The 18,298-nt window shown below is 35.4% G+C and overlaps 1 protein-coding gene across 4 annotated transcripts in view; it reads right to left on the minus strand.

Moving 5' to 3' along the window:
- Positions 1-18,298, minus strand: part of LOC150106342 (Fanconi anemia group I protein-like) — a 506,449-nt gene that overhangs the window by 420,480 nt on the left and 67,671 nt on the right. For 3 of the 4 annotated variants that reach the window (XM_090392381.1, XM_090392380.1, XM_090392379.1), the window contains exon 2: positions 4,551-4,619. The exons of the other annotated variant lie outside the window; for it this stretch is intronic. In XM_090392381.1, the coding sequence (XP_090248507.1) occupies positions 4,551-4,619 (69 nt within the window). The remainder of the gene's footprint in view (positions 1-4,550; positions 4,620-18,298) is intronic. 4 annotated transcript variants of the gene reach the window in all.

Genomic DNA, 18,298 nt, shown 5'->3' on the forward strand with positions numbered 1-18,298 from the left:
ATCATTACTAACTTCCTATCTACACTATTCCTCCAGATCAGTCTGTTACTTGTCAAGATTCCAATATTATCAGATCATATATTTCTGTTATCTAAGAAACTTTGTACCCTATCAAACCACCTATACCTTGGTCTTCCTCTGGGTCATTTTCCTGCCAACCTGGCAGAGAACAATTGTTTTGCTAATCTTTCCTTGCCCAATCTGTTTAACTGACCATACCACCTGAGACCAGCTCTGCTAATGCATTCCTGGATGCTGACAATGTCAAGTTCTTTCCTAATATCCTCATTTTTAATATGATATTGCCATTGATGCCATCTGTTCAGGACTATAATCTTTCTCAGGACTCTCATACCTGTGGTCTCTAGTCTTTGGTCAAGTGTTTTACTTCTGACCCAGCTCTCAGATCCATAAGTTAAAACTGGTTTGAACACCGTCTTGTATACAGCTAATTGAGGGCTCCAACTAATTTTTCTCTTATTCCATATAAATTTATTCAATTGACTTCCTACTATACCATCTTTATTGATTCTGTTGTTTATTTCCATATTTAATTTACCATCTTCACTAAAAATCATGCCTAAGTAGCTGAAATGTTTTACTTGTTCCACAGGTTCTCCTTTCACAATGCAGTTGACATTTTCAACAATTCTGCCTATTTTCATTGTCTTTGTCTTTTTATTGCTGACCCTTCATACCATATCTATTACAAGAGTTATTCAATTTAGTCAAGGAATTTTGCAAGCTCATAGTGGATTTATAAGTATAACATCGTCTGCATAAAGCAAAGAGCTGACATTAATATCTCCAATTTTGATATCATGTTTAATACCACTTTCCTTCATAATGTCATCCATATAGATAATGAATAACAGAGGGGATAATGTACATCCTTGTCTCATACCAGATTTAACATTAAACCATCTTCCTGTACTTCCTTCAATTCCAACTGCTGACTTACAACTCAAATAAAGACTAAGTATTGCTTGATATAATGCTCCACTGATACCATATAACTGTAGCGTATTGAATAGCTTCTCTCTTGGCACCATATCATATGCTTTTTCCAGATCTACAAAACTCAAATAGAGATCTTTGTTCTATTCCCATGATTTCTCCACTATTTGGTAAAGTGAAGATCTGATCCTGACAGCCTCTATTTGGCCTGAATCCAGCTTGTTCTTCACCAAGCTTTTCTTCTACAATTCTATTCAACCGTTTCTCAAGTATACTTGCATATTCCTCCAGGAACACTCAGTAGGGAAATACCTCTGTAATTCTCATATTCAGTTTTATTTCCCTTTTTATATATGGGTACTATGAGAGCTCTACTCCAATCATCGGGATTTCATCCCTCTGTCCAGGCCTTCTGAACTATGCAGTGCAGTCACTGCAAGACTTTTATATCACCATATTTCAGCATTTCTGGTCAAATATCATCTACTACTGCTGCCTTTCCACATTTTAAGCCTTTGATGGATTTTTTTACTTCAAGTATAGATATGTATTCCTGACTGTATACCTGTTGAGTGTTTTTTACCACTGTGCTGTCATCACTGCTTGTTTCATTTAGCATTTTCTCGAAGTAATTACTCCATACTTCAAGGATATCTTTTTCTCCTGTTTTCATGTCATCTTTATCATCTTTCCTCCATTTCTAAGCTTCTTCAACAACCTCCAGAATATCTTACCACCTTCTTGATATTTATTTTCTATGTTCTTGCCAAAGTCCTCCCATGACTTTTGTTTAGCTAGTTTTACACGGTGTTTAGCTTTCTTACATTTGTCTCTGTATTCTCTAAGAGCACAAGCTGACTTATTTGCTAGGAACTTTTGATATGCTTTCTTCTTTACCTTCATTGCCTCTTTAACTTCCTATGTCCACCAGGGAGTTCTGATTTTTCTATCCTTGCAGACAACCTCACCACGTGCTTCTCTGGCTGAATCAATCAATGTTTTCTTCAGAGTTTTCCACTGAATCTCCAAGGTTTGATTCCTGTTCTCAAACTCTTTCATTTTTTTTTCAATAATCTTTGTGTATTTTAGTCTACAGTTCACATCTGAGAGCTGCTCAACTTTTATTCGCTTTAAAACTTTCTTACATGTCATTATTTTCAATTTATCCTGCTCAAGACTAAATAGTGATCACTTCCAATTTCAAATCCTCTGTACACTCTGGTGTCCTGCACCATGGAGAAAACATCACTATTAACAATAACATAGTCAATGAGACTTATCTTATTCCTTGCCTCTTCTCTCCATGTGAATTTGTGCACATTTTTATGTTGGAATATGGTGTTAGTAATAACCAGTCCATGTCCTGAGCAGAAATCCAACAGATATTTGCCATTATTATTAGCTTTGCTCTTTTCTCCAAATTTTCCCAAAATATTTTTGTATGTCTGACAATCATTTCCTACTCTATTATTTAGATCCCCAACAAGGACCAACATTTCCATTTTCATTGTGTCAGTTGCTTTTTCTAAAGTCTCAAAAAATTCCTCCACTTCTACCTTAATAGAACCTTCTGTGGGACCATAGGCAAAAATAAGTCTCACTGTCCAGTTCCACATTCTGATATTTGCCCAAATCACTCTACTTGAGACTGCCTGCCTTTCAGAAAGATTAGCCTTGTATTTAGTGTTGAATACTATGGCTACTCCTTCTTTTCCTTGATCATCATTGCCTGAATATAACATTGTGTATTTATTGCTCAGAAAGATCTCACCAGTTTTAGTCTTTTTTGTTTCAGTAACCCCCTATTATGTCGATCTGGTACTTATCTAATTCCTCAGCTAGCTCCATTTCTTTGCTATTCAGGCTTCTTATGTTGATAGTACCGATCTTTAATTCTGGTGATGTTGAGTTGGGGTTTGTTTTCAGATTTGTTCCAGTAGCTGACTTTTCGCTATTCACCCTGGTTCCCTGGCGAAAACAACAGGGGGGCCTTGTTTAACCGGGCGACGCCCCAGGCGGCATGAAATTTTGTCATGTCGTACCATCATTTTTTATTTTGGTTTAACCAATAAGAATACAATTTGGTCGGCTAAATCCCAAATTTCCAGCCCATCCTCGTTTGTTCAGTATCCAAGTAGATACCCAACAGGGTGCACCACGAGAAGGTGAGGATTGGACATTAGGTCAGAAACACTGGTCGGTTCTCTGTCAACAACATCTGACTGATTTGTCTTTCAATCATATCCACTTCCTGCTCCTATTCATGAGGCTTTGCAATTTACATTCTCTTAATCTATGCTCATACTCCCATTCCAAAGACCACTGACCACCTTTGTGAATCTTCTCTGGACCCCCTTCTAACATATTCTCATCACCATGAAAAGCATGTGACGAAATTTGTGGAGAATAATCCCTATGAGACCTGATCATCATAACCTCTTTATTTCTGCATGATGGTCCTCTGCATCATTAACATTATCCAATGTGATGTCTTTACAACTTTTGCAATGTGGCTGCTGAATTTCAGGTCCTTGCCCAACACTACTCTCAGATTTCTCATCTCCCCTATCTCCTTTAAAGTTTCACCGGCAAGTGTATGCTTTGCATTCTATCGCTGCTTACCAAATTTCAAAACATTATACTTTGCAACACTGAACTGATAGTTCAACTTACATGCCCATACAATCTATGCAAGTACTCCTGTAAGGCCATAATAATTACTTGACTCTGCACTGCTCTCCCCAATTTTGCATCATCTACAGATCACTAGAAAAAAAAAAAAAAAAAAAAAATTTACAACAATGGTCCAAAAACTGACCATAGCAGTACATCACTAGTGTCCTACTTCTTTCAGGATGCTGCAACCCCCATATACAACTTTCTGATATCTATCTGACAGTCAGTCACTGATCAAACTCAGAAGTCGTTATCGAATCCCATCTGTTTCAATTTATTTAACAGCTTTGGAAAAAGCTGTTAAATAAAAACTTTTTTTAACATATTTAACAGCTTGTTGTGTGGTGGTTTATCAAAAGCTTTGCAAAATCTAAGTATACCACTGTATATGCATCTCCCTTATTCAAGACATTTGTCACATTGTTATAGTCCATAAGTAATTTAATAAAACATGATCTCCCTTTAACAAACCCATGCCGGCAACCACAGAGAATACTGCTGAATTCGACCCATTTAGAGGGGAAAGTGAGAGGGAAATAATGAGACTGAATTCCTGGAAATGATTTCTCATCCCCTTGCAAGAATGGCAAGGAGTATTATTTTTTTAAAGGAGAGAGAGTGAGTGAGTGGAAAGCATTGTCAGAATGTGTTGTGAAAGCAAGGAGTGCAAAGAAGGTTAAGGTTCAGTATGATATATCATGTTACCCACTGAGTGAGATCTAACAGGATGAGTCTGTTGACTCAATGGGATGTATGTTATAATGATAATAATAAACGAATAAAATGGTCAGTCATAAAGTAAAAGAAAATACATGAAGAGCAAAATCATTATAAATGTCTTATAATTTATACATGGATCATGAATGATTATTTAACATATTAAAATGCTCTTAATCAGAGAAAAGCAGGCTACTAACCTGAATAGAAAACAATCCCAAAATTGCATCAAAGAGTTGTGGATTCCTGCCTAAGACTTCATATAATCCCTATAATTATTTTTAGAAACATAATTGTCACAGGAAATAATAAAATACCTTCAACATAATGTGTAAGAAAATTTAGTAATGCAATTTTTGCTCATCATACTATACACTAGTGGCCAAAATTGTGGAAAACTTTTGGAAAAAGTGTATTTTTGAGGTTTGATGGCTCATAACACCACTTTTTTTTTGTAATGCCATAAAATTATATATCATTGGAAAGATAATTTAATCAAGAATGTAACGCAACAAAATTTGTTCAATTATCTGTATTCTATGAAAAGTTATAGCCAAATAACCAGAAAAAAGAAGCACAACTTTTTGTGTTCTTTCATTTAGTGAACTTGTAAAACGTAATAAAATTAAAGACATGCTGCAAAGAGTTGACTGGTCACCCAGGAAACGATGTAAAAGAGTACTATTAAGTGAACAAGGCTACAGTTATGAAGAAATTAGAAGAAAAATTGGTGGAAACTTAACCAAAGGTGGCATTTCTAAATTGTTGAAGAGGTATAAGGAGACTCAGTCACTACAAAACCAGACTGGTCAAGGCAGGAAAAGGTGCACAACACCAAGTGATGATAGAAGAATTCAGAGACTGTGCCTACATGACAGAAGAAAATCATCTGGGTGTATAAAGGATGAAATGGCATAATACAATGTTAAGTTGAGTGCAAGGACTGTTTGGCGCAGACTGCAAGAATTTGGTCTAAATGCTAGAACTCCATGAAAAAAGCCATTTTTATCTCTCAAACAAAGGTTGAAAAGATTAAGCTGGGCTAAACCCCATGTTAACTGGACAGCAGAACAATGGGAAAGTGTTATTTGGAGTGATGAGACCAAAATCTCCCTGTTTGGTAGTGATGGCATAAAATACGTAAGGAGAAGAATCGGAGAAGATTTGCATCCTGATTGCATTATACCTACCGTGAAATACCCACTTAGTGTTATGATCTGGGGTTGTATGACATCAAAAGACGTGGGCAGAATTTGAATGATTAATGGGGGAATATAAATACCCAAAAATACATTAATGAAATACATGAGCCCAAACTGAAGCATTCTGCACATGATCTTTTCCAAGATAATGAAGCATTTATATTTCAACAGGATTCAGCTCCATGTCATGTTGCTGCTGTGTGCAAAAGGGTTTCAAGATAATCATATTCCACTGCTGGAACGGCCCGGGAATAGCCCAGACCTTAACTCAATCGAAAATCTATGGAGCCGACTAAAGAAACTTGTTAGTCAGAAGCAACCCACCAATAAAACCAATTAATAGAAGCAATAATTCAATCCTGGTATCACATTATAACAGCTGAACAACTAAAAAACTTGGTTCACTCCATGGGAAGGCGTTGTAAGGCCGTAATTAATGCTAAAGGTTACCCAACTAAGTAATAACTCACATTGTGAGAAATTTTGTATATCTCATTTTTTCTATGTGTTTCACTTTTCTTCTTTATAACTGCTGTTCTAATAAAAAATCCTTCATAAAAGTTATTGCATTACATTCTTGATTAAATCATCTTTCCATTGATATATAATTTTATGGTATTACACCAAAAAAAAAAAGTGGTGATATGAGCCATCGAGCCTCAAAAATACACTTTTTCCAAAAGATTTCCATAATTTTGGCCACTAGTGTAGATGCTCAAAAGTTTCTGCAATCTTTAATGCGTAAGACTGAATTTAAAAAAAAAAAAATTATCAAATCATTCTAATAATATTAAAAGAGATGACCAAACTTTTATTGTTATTATGGTAATCTAAGAATTTATTGTTATTATGGTAATCTACCATTCATCTGACCCTTCATTATCAAAACAGTGAGTACTGATAATTGAAGGGGCAGATAATATGAAGCACAATTACATAGTGCTCCACCATAAGCCAGTTAACACAAAAGGGTTGGTTAAAAGGTTGGATAAATTGTAGATTACTGTATTATTATATTAAAATTTATTAAATAACATTTGTTTTGTATACCAAATTAAACACAGGTTCAAAGCACTCTTAAAGGTCATAATGAATATGTAGACTTTTTGACCACTAAAATCAATTATATTAATCAATTATAATAGTAAAATCAATTATATTGATTCCTCAAGGGCTCACTGTAGTGAGTACGGGAGTGGTGAACCCGACGTACCTGATGCTGGACCATGCCTTATTTCATGTAATATATATCTGTTATATTATCTGTAGACTGGTCCCTACTCTTCTTTGTTTCCTTCTTGCTTCTTCCCTGACCCCCAATCTTTCCTATTTTACTTTTCTTCATCTTTTGCAGTTTGTTTAGCCTAATACTTAGTCAGCTAAACAAACACAGAAGGCAGCAATGGCAAACCACTTCTGTATATATTTTGACAAGAAAATCGTATGAACAGAGGTTTAAGTTATTGTGATATAGTGCTGGAAGATGGGACACCTAGGGGAGAAGGGAAGGCACTGAAATGGCTTCTGGGGAAGAGCAGAGAGGAACTTCCAATGGAGTTAACAAGAATGATGAAGCTGGATCAAAGCCTTCTGGAAGTTCAACTTCTGATAGAGTTAATCTCAGAACAAGACGCCTCTGTTTTACTGATTTACATAAAATAAGAAATGGAATGTAAGAAGTATGCATCAAGGAAAACTGAAACTAGTGAAGAAAGAAATGAGAACAACTCGAATTAAGATGTTAGGAATCAGTGAACTGAGATGGACAGGAATGTGTGACTTTGATACTGATGATGTCATGGTGTATTACTCTTGATATGAAAACCTTCGAAGAAATAGAGGAGCATTCATTGTAAGAAGAGAATACAGAAAATACATTTTGGGTTAAACCCAGTGCTAATAGAATAATTCTAATCAGAATAAAGGCATACCCAGAGAATGTTACACTCATAGAGGTGTATGCATCTAATACAGACTCAAGTGAAAATGAGGTAGAAGAATTTTATAGCAGCCTACAACAAGTAGTATACAGTACTGATAAAACAGACTTTCTTTTGGTATTAGGGTGAGTGGAATGCAAAAGTGGGCAAAAAAGAAGAACAAGGCATCACTGAAAAATTTAGTTTAGGACTGAGGAATGAAGCAGGAGAAAGAATGTTGGAGTTTTGTGTTTAGAACAGTCGTTTTATTGCAAACACTTGTTTCCAACAATATAATAGAAGATTGTACACATGGACTTCACTTAATGGAGAATACAGAAATCAGATAGATTATATTGTTGCCAGTAGAAGGTAGAGAACAAGCAGCAAAAACACTGTGGGACAGATCATGAATTATTGATAGCTGAAGTTAAATTGAAATTAAGGGCTAAGAAGAAACAAAAGGACAGTATTAGATTTGATTTAGATCCTATAAATGAAGCATGTAAAGTAGAAGTCGGTAAGAAATTAAAACGTTTGGAGAAGCCAGGAAGAGAATTAGAAGAAAAATGGGAAGAAACAAAATGTACAGTCATAGAAACAGCAAAGAATACTCTTAATAAAACAACAAGAAAGAAAGATTGCAAATGGTTGTCAGAAGAAGCTATTCAAATAGCAGAGGAAAGAAGAAAAATGAAACTTCAGAGAAACAATGAAAGGATTAGACAAATGAGTGCAGATTTCCAAAGACAGGTTAGGAAAAATTAGGAAAAACATCTAAACAAAAAGATGCAAGGAAATTGAAGAATGCAATATTATGGGTAGAACAAGTGATCCATTTAGAAAAATAAATGGTGTTACACGGAAGTTTATCCCTAGATCAGGAGTTGTAAAAAGTAATTCAGGTAAATGTCTGATGGAAGAAGAAGCAGTGAAAAAGATGAAAAGAATATATAGAGGATTTGTACAAGAAAGATAATAGTATTGAAGGAGAATTTGTTGAGTAACCTATGATAATGAAAAGTGAAGTGATATCTGCAATGGAACAACTGCCAATAGGAAAAGCTCCAGGAGGTGATGGTGTGTCAGTGGAATTATTGAGAGCAGCTGGAAATGAAGTAGTGAATATACTGACTGAAATTTTTCAACAGGTTTGGAAGAAAATATACTGGCTTAGAGATTGGAAAACATCGGTATTCATCCTACCCCCCCCCCAAAAAAAAGCCATAGATTGTAATAATTATAGAACCATCATTTTAATTTCACATGCAAGTAAAGTTATGCTGAAAGTGATCCAACAAAGGGTAGAGCCATATGTGAATAGAGAAATGCCACAAGAACAGTCAGGCTTTAGGAGAGGTAGAGGAACTAGAGACCTAATAGCAAACATGAGATGGATTATGGAAAGAACACGAGAATTTCAGAAGGAAGTATTTATTTGTTTTATGGATTAAAAGAAAGCTTTTGATTGTGTGGATCACAACAGACTGTGAATTGTAATGAGATCAATGGGAATACTTTAACATCTAATTCTCTTGATAAGAGAGCTATATGACAACCAAGAAACTTCAGCAAAAACAGTCTTTGTTGTTTGAGTGGAAAAAGGGGTGCGCAAGGGTTGTACACAGTCGCCCTACCTTTTTAATATTTATAGTGAATATGTTATGAGAATGTCTGATTTAGACAAAGAGCCCACTGGAATTAAGATTGGTAGCAGGAAAATAAATAATTTAAGATATGCAGATGATACAACCTCATAGCAGAAACTAAGAAAGATATGTGTCGTTAATTCTATTGGTTAAGACGGAAAGTAACAAATCTGGGCTTAACCTCCCTACTGGCTAATGTGGATGAAATAGTGAGAACAAATTGCACTTCTTATTCATGTTATTCAATGGGTGTTACAAAACTGGACGTCTATAGACATCCTGGCCGGTTGGGGGGGTTAATTTAAACATCAACAACAACAAAAAAAAAAAGTGATGGATTCCAGCAATTTAATGAATTTATAATAGAGAGAGATAAAATAGAAATCATTGAAAGTTATGATTTACTGGGGTTAAGAATCAGAAATGATGGTACATGTGAAGATGAAATTAAAAGAAGGATAGTCTTGGGGAAAAAAGCTATGTTAAACTTAGCAAAAATTATGAAAGATAGAGGTGTGAGTAAGGCCACGAAAGTTAGAATCATCAAAAGCAAAGGTATTTCCAGTAGTGATGAAAGCTGGATTATTAAGACGAAAGCGAATTGATTGATTTGAATTATGGGTGTGGAGGAGACTATTAAGAATATCACAGACTGAAAGAATGACCAATAAGAAGATTTTAGAGAATATAAAGATAGAATACTCCTTGGAGACAATGATCGCTAAACAGAAGTTGATGTGCTTTGGACGTATTATGTGAGATGATTAATTATTGGAAAAGGCAGTTATGTTGGGGGAAAATTGAGGGAATGAGAAGAAGAGGAAGACCACACACAATTAGGATGGATAACATAAAAGAACTTACCATCTTGAACTTACAATTGTTGAAAGGAAGGATAAGAGGCTGAGTAGGATGGAACCTTTGTTCACAAGATCACCAAGAGGTGAAAACGACTGGATGGCACATAATAACAACAACAACAAAATCAATTATAATGAGAAATACATTGGGTTTATTTTGTCATAATATTTTTAAAAAAAATTAAGTTTCACTGCAGATACTTGTGGCTTCTTCCATGTTAACATAAAAATATAATAAAAGGCTAACATGAATTATATAACCCATGCTAGCTCCCACATTCACGTGGTTTCCTTTTTCAACTCATATTCCTAACAGTTCCTACAAATTCTGTAATTTAGTAATGTTATAGTTTATGTTAGCATTTATTGTATTTTTATCTTAACCCAGAAGATGCCATTGGTATCAGCAATAAAACTAGTCTATTTTCATTTTTTATATTATTACGACCAAATACAGTGGGTGATCGGTTAATGAACAGTTCGGACTGTGAACAAATCGGACAACGAACACTTTCACGAAAGATTTTTATGTTCAGATAACGAACACATCACAGAACAAACACAAGAAGAAGTGACACTGCGTGCAAGATTTGTAGAACTGTATTTTACTGCCATCTATGAACGGTTTCTGGAACGAGACTTTGACAGTTGTATACATAACTTTTTTGTGTGCTAGTTGATTTCAATTTTTGTAAGTGCTTTTCTGAACTTTTTATTAAAAAAAAAAAATGATAATATTATGGGGCCTAAAAAGAGTGGAGTGTCAAGAACTGTGCTCACCATAGAAACCAAGCAAGAGATAATAGCCAAGGTAGAGAGTGGGCAGAAGATGCCTGATGTTGCTAGGCAGTATGGCTTTAACAGGTCTACAGTAGCACAATCTTAGCTAAGAAAGAGATAATCAAGAAGACTGAAGCAGCTAAAGGAGTAATGAAAATCACATCTGAGAAACAAAGATGTGCCATCCATGAAAAAATGGAGAGATTGTTTTTAGTTTGGATAAAAGAAAGGTAAATGAAAAGAGATGTAACTAGTATAACTATCATTCAAGAGAAGGCTAGAGAAATTTTTGAAGAACTGAAGAAACAAACTCCACATTCATCACATGAGGAGATAGAATTCAAGACTACCACTGGATGGTTTGCAAAGTTTAGAAGGAGATCTGGTATTAAACATGTGGTAATGCATGGTGAGTCTGCTAGTGCACCAGGACACCCAAAAGACCTTGAAGATAATTTGCTCAAAGACGTTCCCTGGCTGACAGTTCAGTTTCTGCTTCAAAATACCACTTTGTTGATTCAGTCAATCGATCAGGAGGTTATTGCGGGTTTCAAGAAATTGTACACTGGCGCGCTGTTTCAACGGTGTTTTGAAGCATGCCAGTTCACCTCAACGATGACATTAAAAACATTTTGGAAAGAAAATTTGATATTCTTGAGGTTATCTGGCTCATTCTAAAGGCATGGTCAGAAGTCACTCAACGACAGTTGAATTCTGCTTGGTGAAAGCTATGTCCATCCTGCATTCAGGGAGATGGAGATGATGATCCTGAAATTATGTATGAAATTGTGACAACTGCTAGAGATCTGTAATTGGATGTGAATGAAGATGGAACATGAAAATGATCTGACGACAGAAGAACTCTTGAATGAAGAACAGCAAGAAACTCAGCGAGATGTGTTTTCTTCTGAAAAAGAGGACGACGAAAGAGGACCAATGCCGACATCTGCTATTAAAGATCTTTTGGAGAAGTGGGAGGATGTCAGAATAACGGTCTTAGAATGGCACTCAAACCAGGTTGAGGTCAATAGGCTTGGGGATCTCTACAATGACAATGCTACTAATCACTTCCAAAAACTCCTGAAGAAGAGAGAAAAGCAATTGACATTGAACAGATTCTTTAACGTCCCACAAACAGAAAAAAAAAACATGACTGATGAAAATGCAAGACTGTGTGTGTATGTATGTATTATTGTTATTATAAATAAATGTAGTAAGAAATTATATAATTTTTTATTTATTTTTTTGGGTCTCCAGAACGAATTAATCAAATTCCCATAAAAAAATCTATGGTAAATCGATGATCGGTTAATGAACAATTCGGGTAGCGAACATCGTGTTTGAACGGATTATGTTCGTTAACCGATCATCCTCTGTAAATCCAACGTATTTCTCCTTATAATACTCTTAAAAATCTTTGAAGTTTTCAAAAAGCACCTCATTTAGCAGGTTCAAAATGTTCCAAGCTAGTAACATTACTCTCAAAGCCCGATCCATATAAATGGCCATTCCAAATTAATCCCATGATCAGTCCAAGCAGAACTATCTGCAAGCAGTGATAGTCCTTGGACTCCCTGTAGGTGTCAAATAATAATAAGTACAAAGTAAACACTCATAGTAATAAAGTAAAACTGTGTGACATTATCCTGACTAGTTTGCCAAAAGCCCAGAATTTGTTAAAATAGTTCTCATGAATTGACAAAGGAATAAGGTTAGCATTGCACAAAGTCTATAGATGCTTGGAAATCTTGGAACAGTTTCATCAAATGAATAGGCACCTGGAAAGTGGAGCTAATGGCATGCATTAATACCAATCCCTTTCAACAAACAGTCTGTACACTGTTCTGCAGAAGTGCTACCAGCTATTTGAAAGCAGGTACTCCTGAAAGAAGGGAAGATAATGCCAGATTACTCTTAGCAGTTCAGATACTAGAAAAATACAAAGGAAATATGGGGAAGGAGCTCCCTCCACACACACACACACACACACACATACTCCTTATCACCATACAGTTCAGCACTGGCATCAGTGGATCACCAGTAGTCTCAATCAAAGATTCACTTTCTGAATGGATGGCAGATCATCAATGGCAGGGAAGGCAACATTCGATATTGAGAGGTTTTGTCTCCTAGGAACATGCCTGATATCAGAAAGGATTTAACTCTGCTGAGAGAAAGATGGATCAAGAAAATGAAATGACTTTTATTTTGTTGAATAATATTTTTCAATGTAATTTTAGAAAGTTAAAATAAAAATATTAATATTACAAAAAAAAATTTTGGATCATCTTTGCAATAAAGCTGATTACCATTTTTATTTCTTCTGCCATTTTGACACTTGTCTTCTGTATTACTACTTTAACATACCAATATCTCAAATGTGAAAATAACTTTCATTACAAGATTACATCTCAACAATGCATGCATAAAGTAAATAAAGGAGAATGATTCTATAATATTATTATTTGCTAATAACTTCATGATTTTATCATGATTTACTGAAATATGAGTCCAACTGTAACTGAAAATCAAATCTAAGTTGAAGAAATATTTGGTCATTGAATCTATGAAACAGTGCTTTGTTCTGTGATATAAATGAGCCTATGAAATTTCCATATTAATTAACTAAACATAAATTAAAGATACCAAGAAATTATATTCTTGGTTTAATCCTTTATCCAAATATATGCAAACAAGTTTGTACCCGAACTATTTTCAGGACTGGGGCAACTCCTATAAAGAAGCTAATGACTTCACATCACTTGCCTTAGTATCCCATAATGTAAAGTACATCTCCTTGTGAACATGTATAATGCTATGCATTATGGAAAGGGTCACTACCCAGACTGGTGCAGTCCTTTATTGAAGTCTCATCAGCGGGAGCCAGATGCAGAGGTGATATGATACTAAGGTTGAACTATGCAGAAGTCATATTTTCATATACGAGTAGCCAAAAGGTTGCTTCTTTGTACGAAGTTCAGATGCAAACTTGTTTGCCTACACTTGGATAAAGGATTAAACCAAGAATATAATTTCTTGGTATCTTAATTATAATATAACCAAGTGAAAAAACTTACAACCATCTCTAATTTAGGGTATTTTAATAATAAGGTGTGACACCTTTTGGCTACTCATAGACAAAAATATGACTTCTGTATTACTATGCATCACCTTATTCAACCTTAGTATCACCTCTGGGTCTGGCTCCCATTGATGAGACTTCAATAAAGGTTGAAACCGGTCCGGGTAGTGACCCTTCCCGTAATGCATATCATTATACGTGTCAGTAAGGAGATGTGCTTTGCATTATGGGATACTAAGGCAAGTGATGCGAAGTCATCAGCTTCTTTATACAAGTTGCCACAGTCCTGAAAATAGTTCAGGGTGAACTTATTTGCCTACACTTAGATAAAGGATTAAACCAAGTGAAAAAACAACAATTAACTAAACACTTTTAAAGAGAGCAAAGTATCTGTTAATTAACAGAACATTAAGAAGAGAGAGAGAGAATAGGGCAGGAGTGGGATACTGCTGAGGATAGCTGAAGAACTTCAACCAACAAATTTAGAAATAAAAAAATTTTTTAAAATTAGGTTTTGGGGGGGATGGTTTGTTTGAGGCTGTCTAGTATAAGATACAGGCCAAAAGGACAAAATACATATGATTGGTATGGTTTGGTTGGTGCTATTGAATAAAGGGATTCATAGGAATTTGGCACAATGATTGGCACAACGAGAGCAGGCCAAACAATTATTATGGGAGGGAGGAAAGGTGGCATGGCAAGGTGGGAGTGGAATTTATACAGTTGCTAAGGGAAAGTCTATCTGTGTCAGGTATTGTGGTTAAAGTGTTGGAGAGACTGATGAGAATCAGGATCCAGAATTGGATTGACAACAATGGTATTATCTTTGATGGACAGCACGGATTTGCTGAAGAGAGGTCATGTTTTAGTAATCTGCTTAATTATTACAATACGGTGAGAGCAGCATTTGACGTGGGAGATGGATACAGGGTAGTATACTTAAATTTTGCAAAGGCTTTTGATACATTACTGCACGATAAGATGAGAGTCAAACTAGATGGATGGGACTGAATATTAGACTAGTGCATTCAATTGAAGATTGGCTGTAATAGATATCAATAAATTGACTGTATGATACAAATTTAAAAAAGAACAATTTAATTGAAAGCATGTTATATTATCTGCCATATCAGCTGCAGGATAATAGATACATCAGCATTAATAGATATTCAAAATAAATTACAATCAATTGATTTAGTTAATTATTTTTAAATTATAAACAATATTTAATTACAATTATGGAACACATGAAAGTTATATTGGTTAATATAACTTTCCAAAATTTTACAATAAAAATATAAAGTGTTTCTGGTATTAATATTTTATAATGAATTCTTCCGCTTACGTCTCAATTTTCAGATGAATCAACAAGTTGTGTACGGGGAGAGCAATATCCCAGAAGAGGAAAATCACTGGTAGTGTGATTCAGGGATCTGTTTTAGGAATACTGCTGTTTAACCTGTATATTAATGACATTGGGGAAGATCTGAATGAAGATATTCAGTTATTTGCATATGATAAAAAGTTGAGACAACTTATGAGGAGTAGAGCAGATGTTATGGTCTTACAAGAGGACTTTGAATAGACTGAATGAATGGGTATGGGAATACCAGTTCAATGTTGCAAAATGTAAGGTTTTAAAATTTGGAAAACAAAGATGGGATATAGAATTTACTATTGGTGGGAATATATTGTTGGAGGTGGAGGAAATAAGAGATCTTGGGATGATGGTGGATAAAGATCTAAAATTTAGAGGACACATTGCCAAAATTGTGAGGACAACACAACAGATTCTGGCAATGATGTGGAAGACACACACTGACTTGTACAAGGAAAGGTTCCATTGCATAAGACTTTGATTAGGCCACATATGGACTACTATGCACAGATTAGATCACCTGGTTATGATGAAGAGATGTTGGAGTGGTTCCAGAGGTGACTGACTAAAATAGTTTCTGATATCTGGAATGTTGAATGTGAAGAAAGTTTGAGACAATGCAATTTGCAGAATATAGTGGATAGGAGGAAGAGGGGGTGACATGACAGAGACATACAAGTTGGTAAGGGGTTGTCATATAATTAAAACTGAAAGGGTATTTCATAAAATGGTGGAAGAATAAGGGACAAGAGATTATCCTGGAAGCTGTATAAGGAGAGTGTGAGCAAGGGAAGGAGAAGCAGGGTTTTTTTTTTTTTGCATGGAGAGTTGTGAATGATTGGAATACATTGTCCGAGAGCATCATGTCTGCCAAGAATTTAAATGTGTTTAAGGCACAGTATGGTGAGCTGTTTGTATGACAAAAAGGACCTCCTAGATGATTCTTTGACTCCCTGGGCACTTAGGTTAATAATTACAGAGGGTGCCAAGAGTTGAAAGTGCTGGATCTAGTAACAGCATCAGAAGATATATCCATAACTAAGGTAGACACCCTGCCTCCAATTGAGGATAGTGACCAAGAAGTCTTGTTTTGGGAAGTTGGAATTCTCTGTCAAAAAAGGGTTTATGTTGAACTATAAAGATGATAATTATGATAGACTCAGGAGGCATATTGGAGCAGTGCCATGGCTTGAGAAGCTACAAGGAAAGAATGTGTCCACAGTGCATGTGAAGTGGTCAGAGATTGTTTGAGAAAAGCACTATCACAGTGCATAGTGTGATAGTGCTTTTATCAATAGAGATATAAAGCAAGAGCTGGGGAGGAAGATAAAAAAAAAGCACTGCTGAAGGAATATAAAAAAAAAGATGATCAGCACTCTCATGAGCAGTACGAAATGCAAGCAAAAAAAAAAAGGGTGACTAGTGAAGTACGGAAGGCCAAATCAGATTATGAGAGAAAACTACATAAGCAGTTCAAAGTAAATCCAGAAGAGTTTTTTTTCCTCATGTATCAGGTAAGAGAAAAAATTGCTATGGTAGGATGACTTTCATGAATAGTGATGGCAGTCATCCTATAATAGAGGCAAAAGAAATAGTTCAGTTGTTCAGTAATCAATTTGCAAAGATGTATCATCCAGGTGGAGAGTTTGCTGTTGATGATGTGACAGAGATGCATGTCAAAACTAAGGTAGATAAACAGGTATTCAGCATATTGAAAACTATCAATGTGAATACTGCAGTGGGACTAGATGTTAATCCATGCACTATATGTGCATGGGTTAACATCTAGTCCCTAAAGTTGTCATTCTAAGTCTCAACTCAGGCAAGGTTCCAAGGGAGTGGAAAAAGGGTAAGATAGTCCGTTACATAGAGCTGGTTCCAAGACAGAAGCAGCAAACTACTGACCAATTAATATATCAAAAGTGGTTGTTAAAGTATTGGAAAACTTGGTTAAAGATAAATTCCAAAAGTGGGTGGATTGGGATATAATACTCTATAGTGGGCAGCACAGCTTTGTGAAGAGTAAGTCTTGTCTTAGTAATTTATTCATATTTTATAATAAAGTGACATGAGAATGGATAAAGGAAATAAATGGATATACTAAGTCTTGTCTTAGTAATTTATTCACATTTTATAATAAAGTGACATGGAAATGGATAAAGGAAATAAATGGATATACTATGATATTGCTGAACTTTGCAATGGCATTTCAAGAATACCACATTTAAAACTATCACAAAAGTTGGAGCAAATGGGAATGGATATGAAGCTAGTAGCATAGATAGGTGGGTGGCTGACAGACAGACAGACAACAGAGAGTAGTATATGATGGAATGAAATCCAGGAGAGTGAGGGTGACTAGTGGAGCACCTCAGAGTTCTATACTAAGGCCACTACTCCTTAATTTGTATAATAATGATATAAGGAAATATTTTGAGCGGGGGGGGGGGATATTCTGCTCTTTGCTGATGAGGCAAAACTAGGGAAGGCCAGAATTAGTTAAGGTGATGTGGATATCCTGCAGGATGCTTTAAATAAATTGGCATTATAGGCAAATGATAATGATTAGCAATTTAATGTTAGAAAATGTAAGGTTATGCACTTGGATGAAAAGGTTGTTTACTGTGTATTGCACTGATGGAACTGGATTGCAGGAAATTAATGAGGTCAAGGACTTGGGGATAATGGTAGACAGAGAGTTGAAAAAATAGTTCAAAAGATTACTTAGATGTTGAAAAACCTGCAAATAAGTAAAGAGAGAGAAGTTATCACTCTTTATAAGAATATAAGGCTGCATCTTGATTACCATGCACAGATTTGGTCACATGAGTTTCTTGGGGGATCAGGAGGTGGTAGTAGAGGGAATTCAGAGACGAATGACCAAACTGGTGACAGGTCTGTAGAATGCTCTCTATGAGGATAGATTAAAGGTGTGTGGGTTTCATAGTTTAGTTAATGGGTGGAAAAGAGATGACATGATAGAAACGTAAATGATATCAAAGAGGTTTAATAAAATTAATGTAAAGGAAATTTTTCAATATATGACAATAAAGAACGATGGGTTATCTGTGAAAGTTG

This window comes from Typopeltis vanoorti, chromosome 5 (assembly GCF_054136105.1).
Source record: "Typopeltis vanoorti isolate ZY-2024b chromosome 5, IOZ_Tvanoo_1.0, whole genome shotgun sequence".
Lineage (NCBI taxonomy): Eukaryota > Metazoa > Arthropoda > Arachnida > Uropygi > Thelyphonidae > Typopeltis > Typopeltis vanoorti.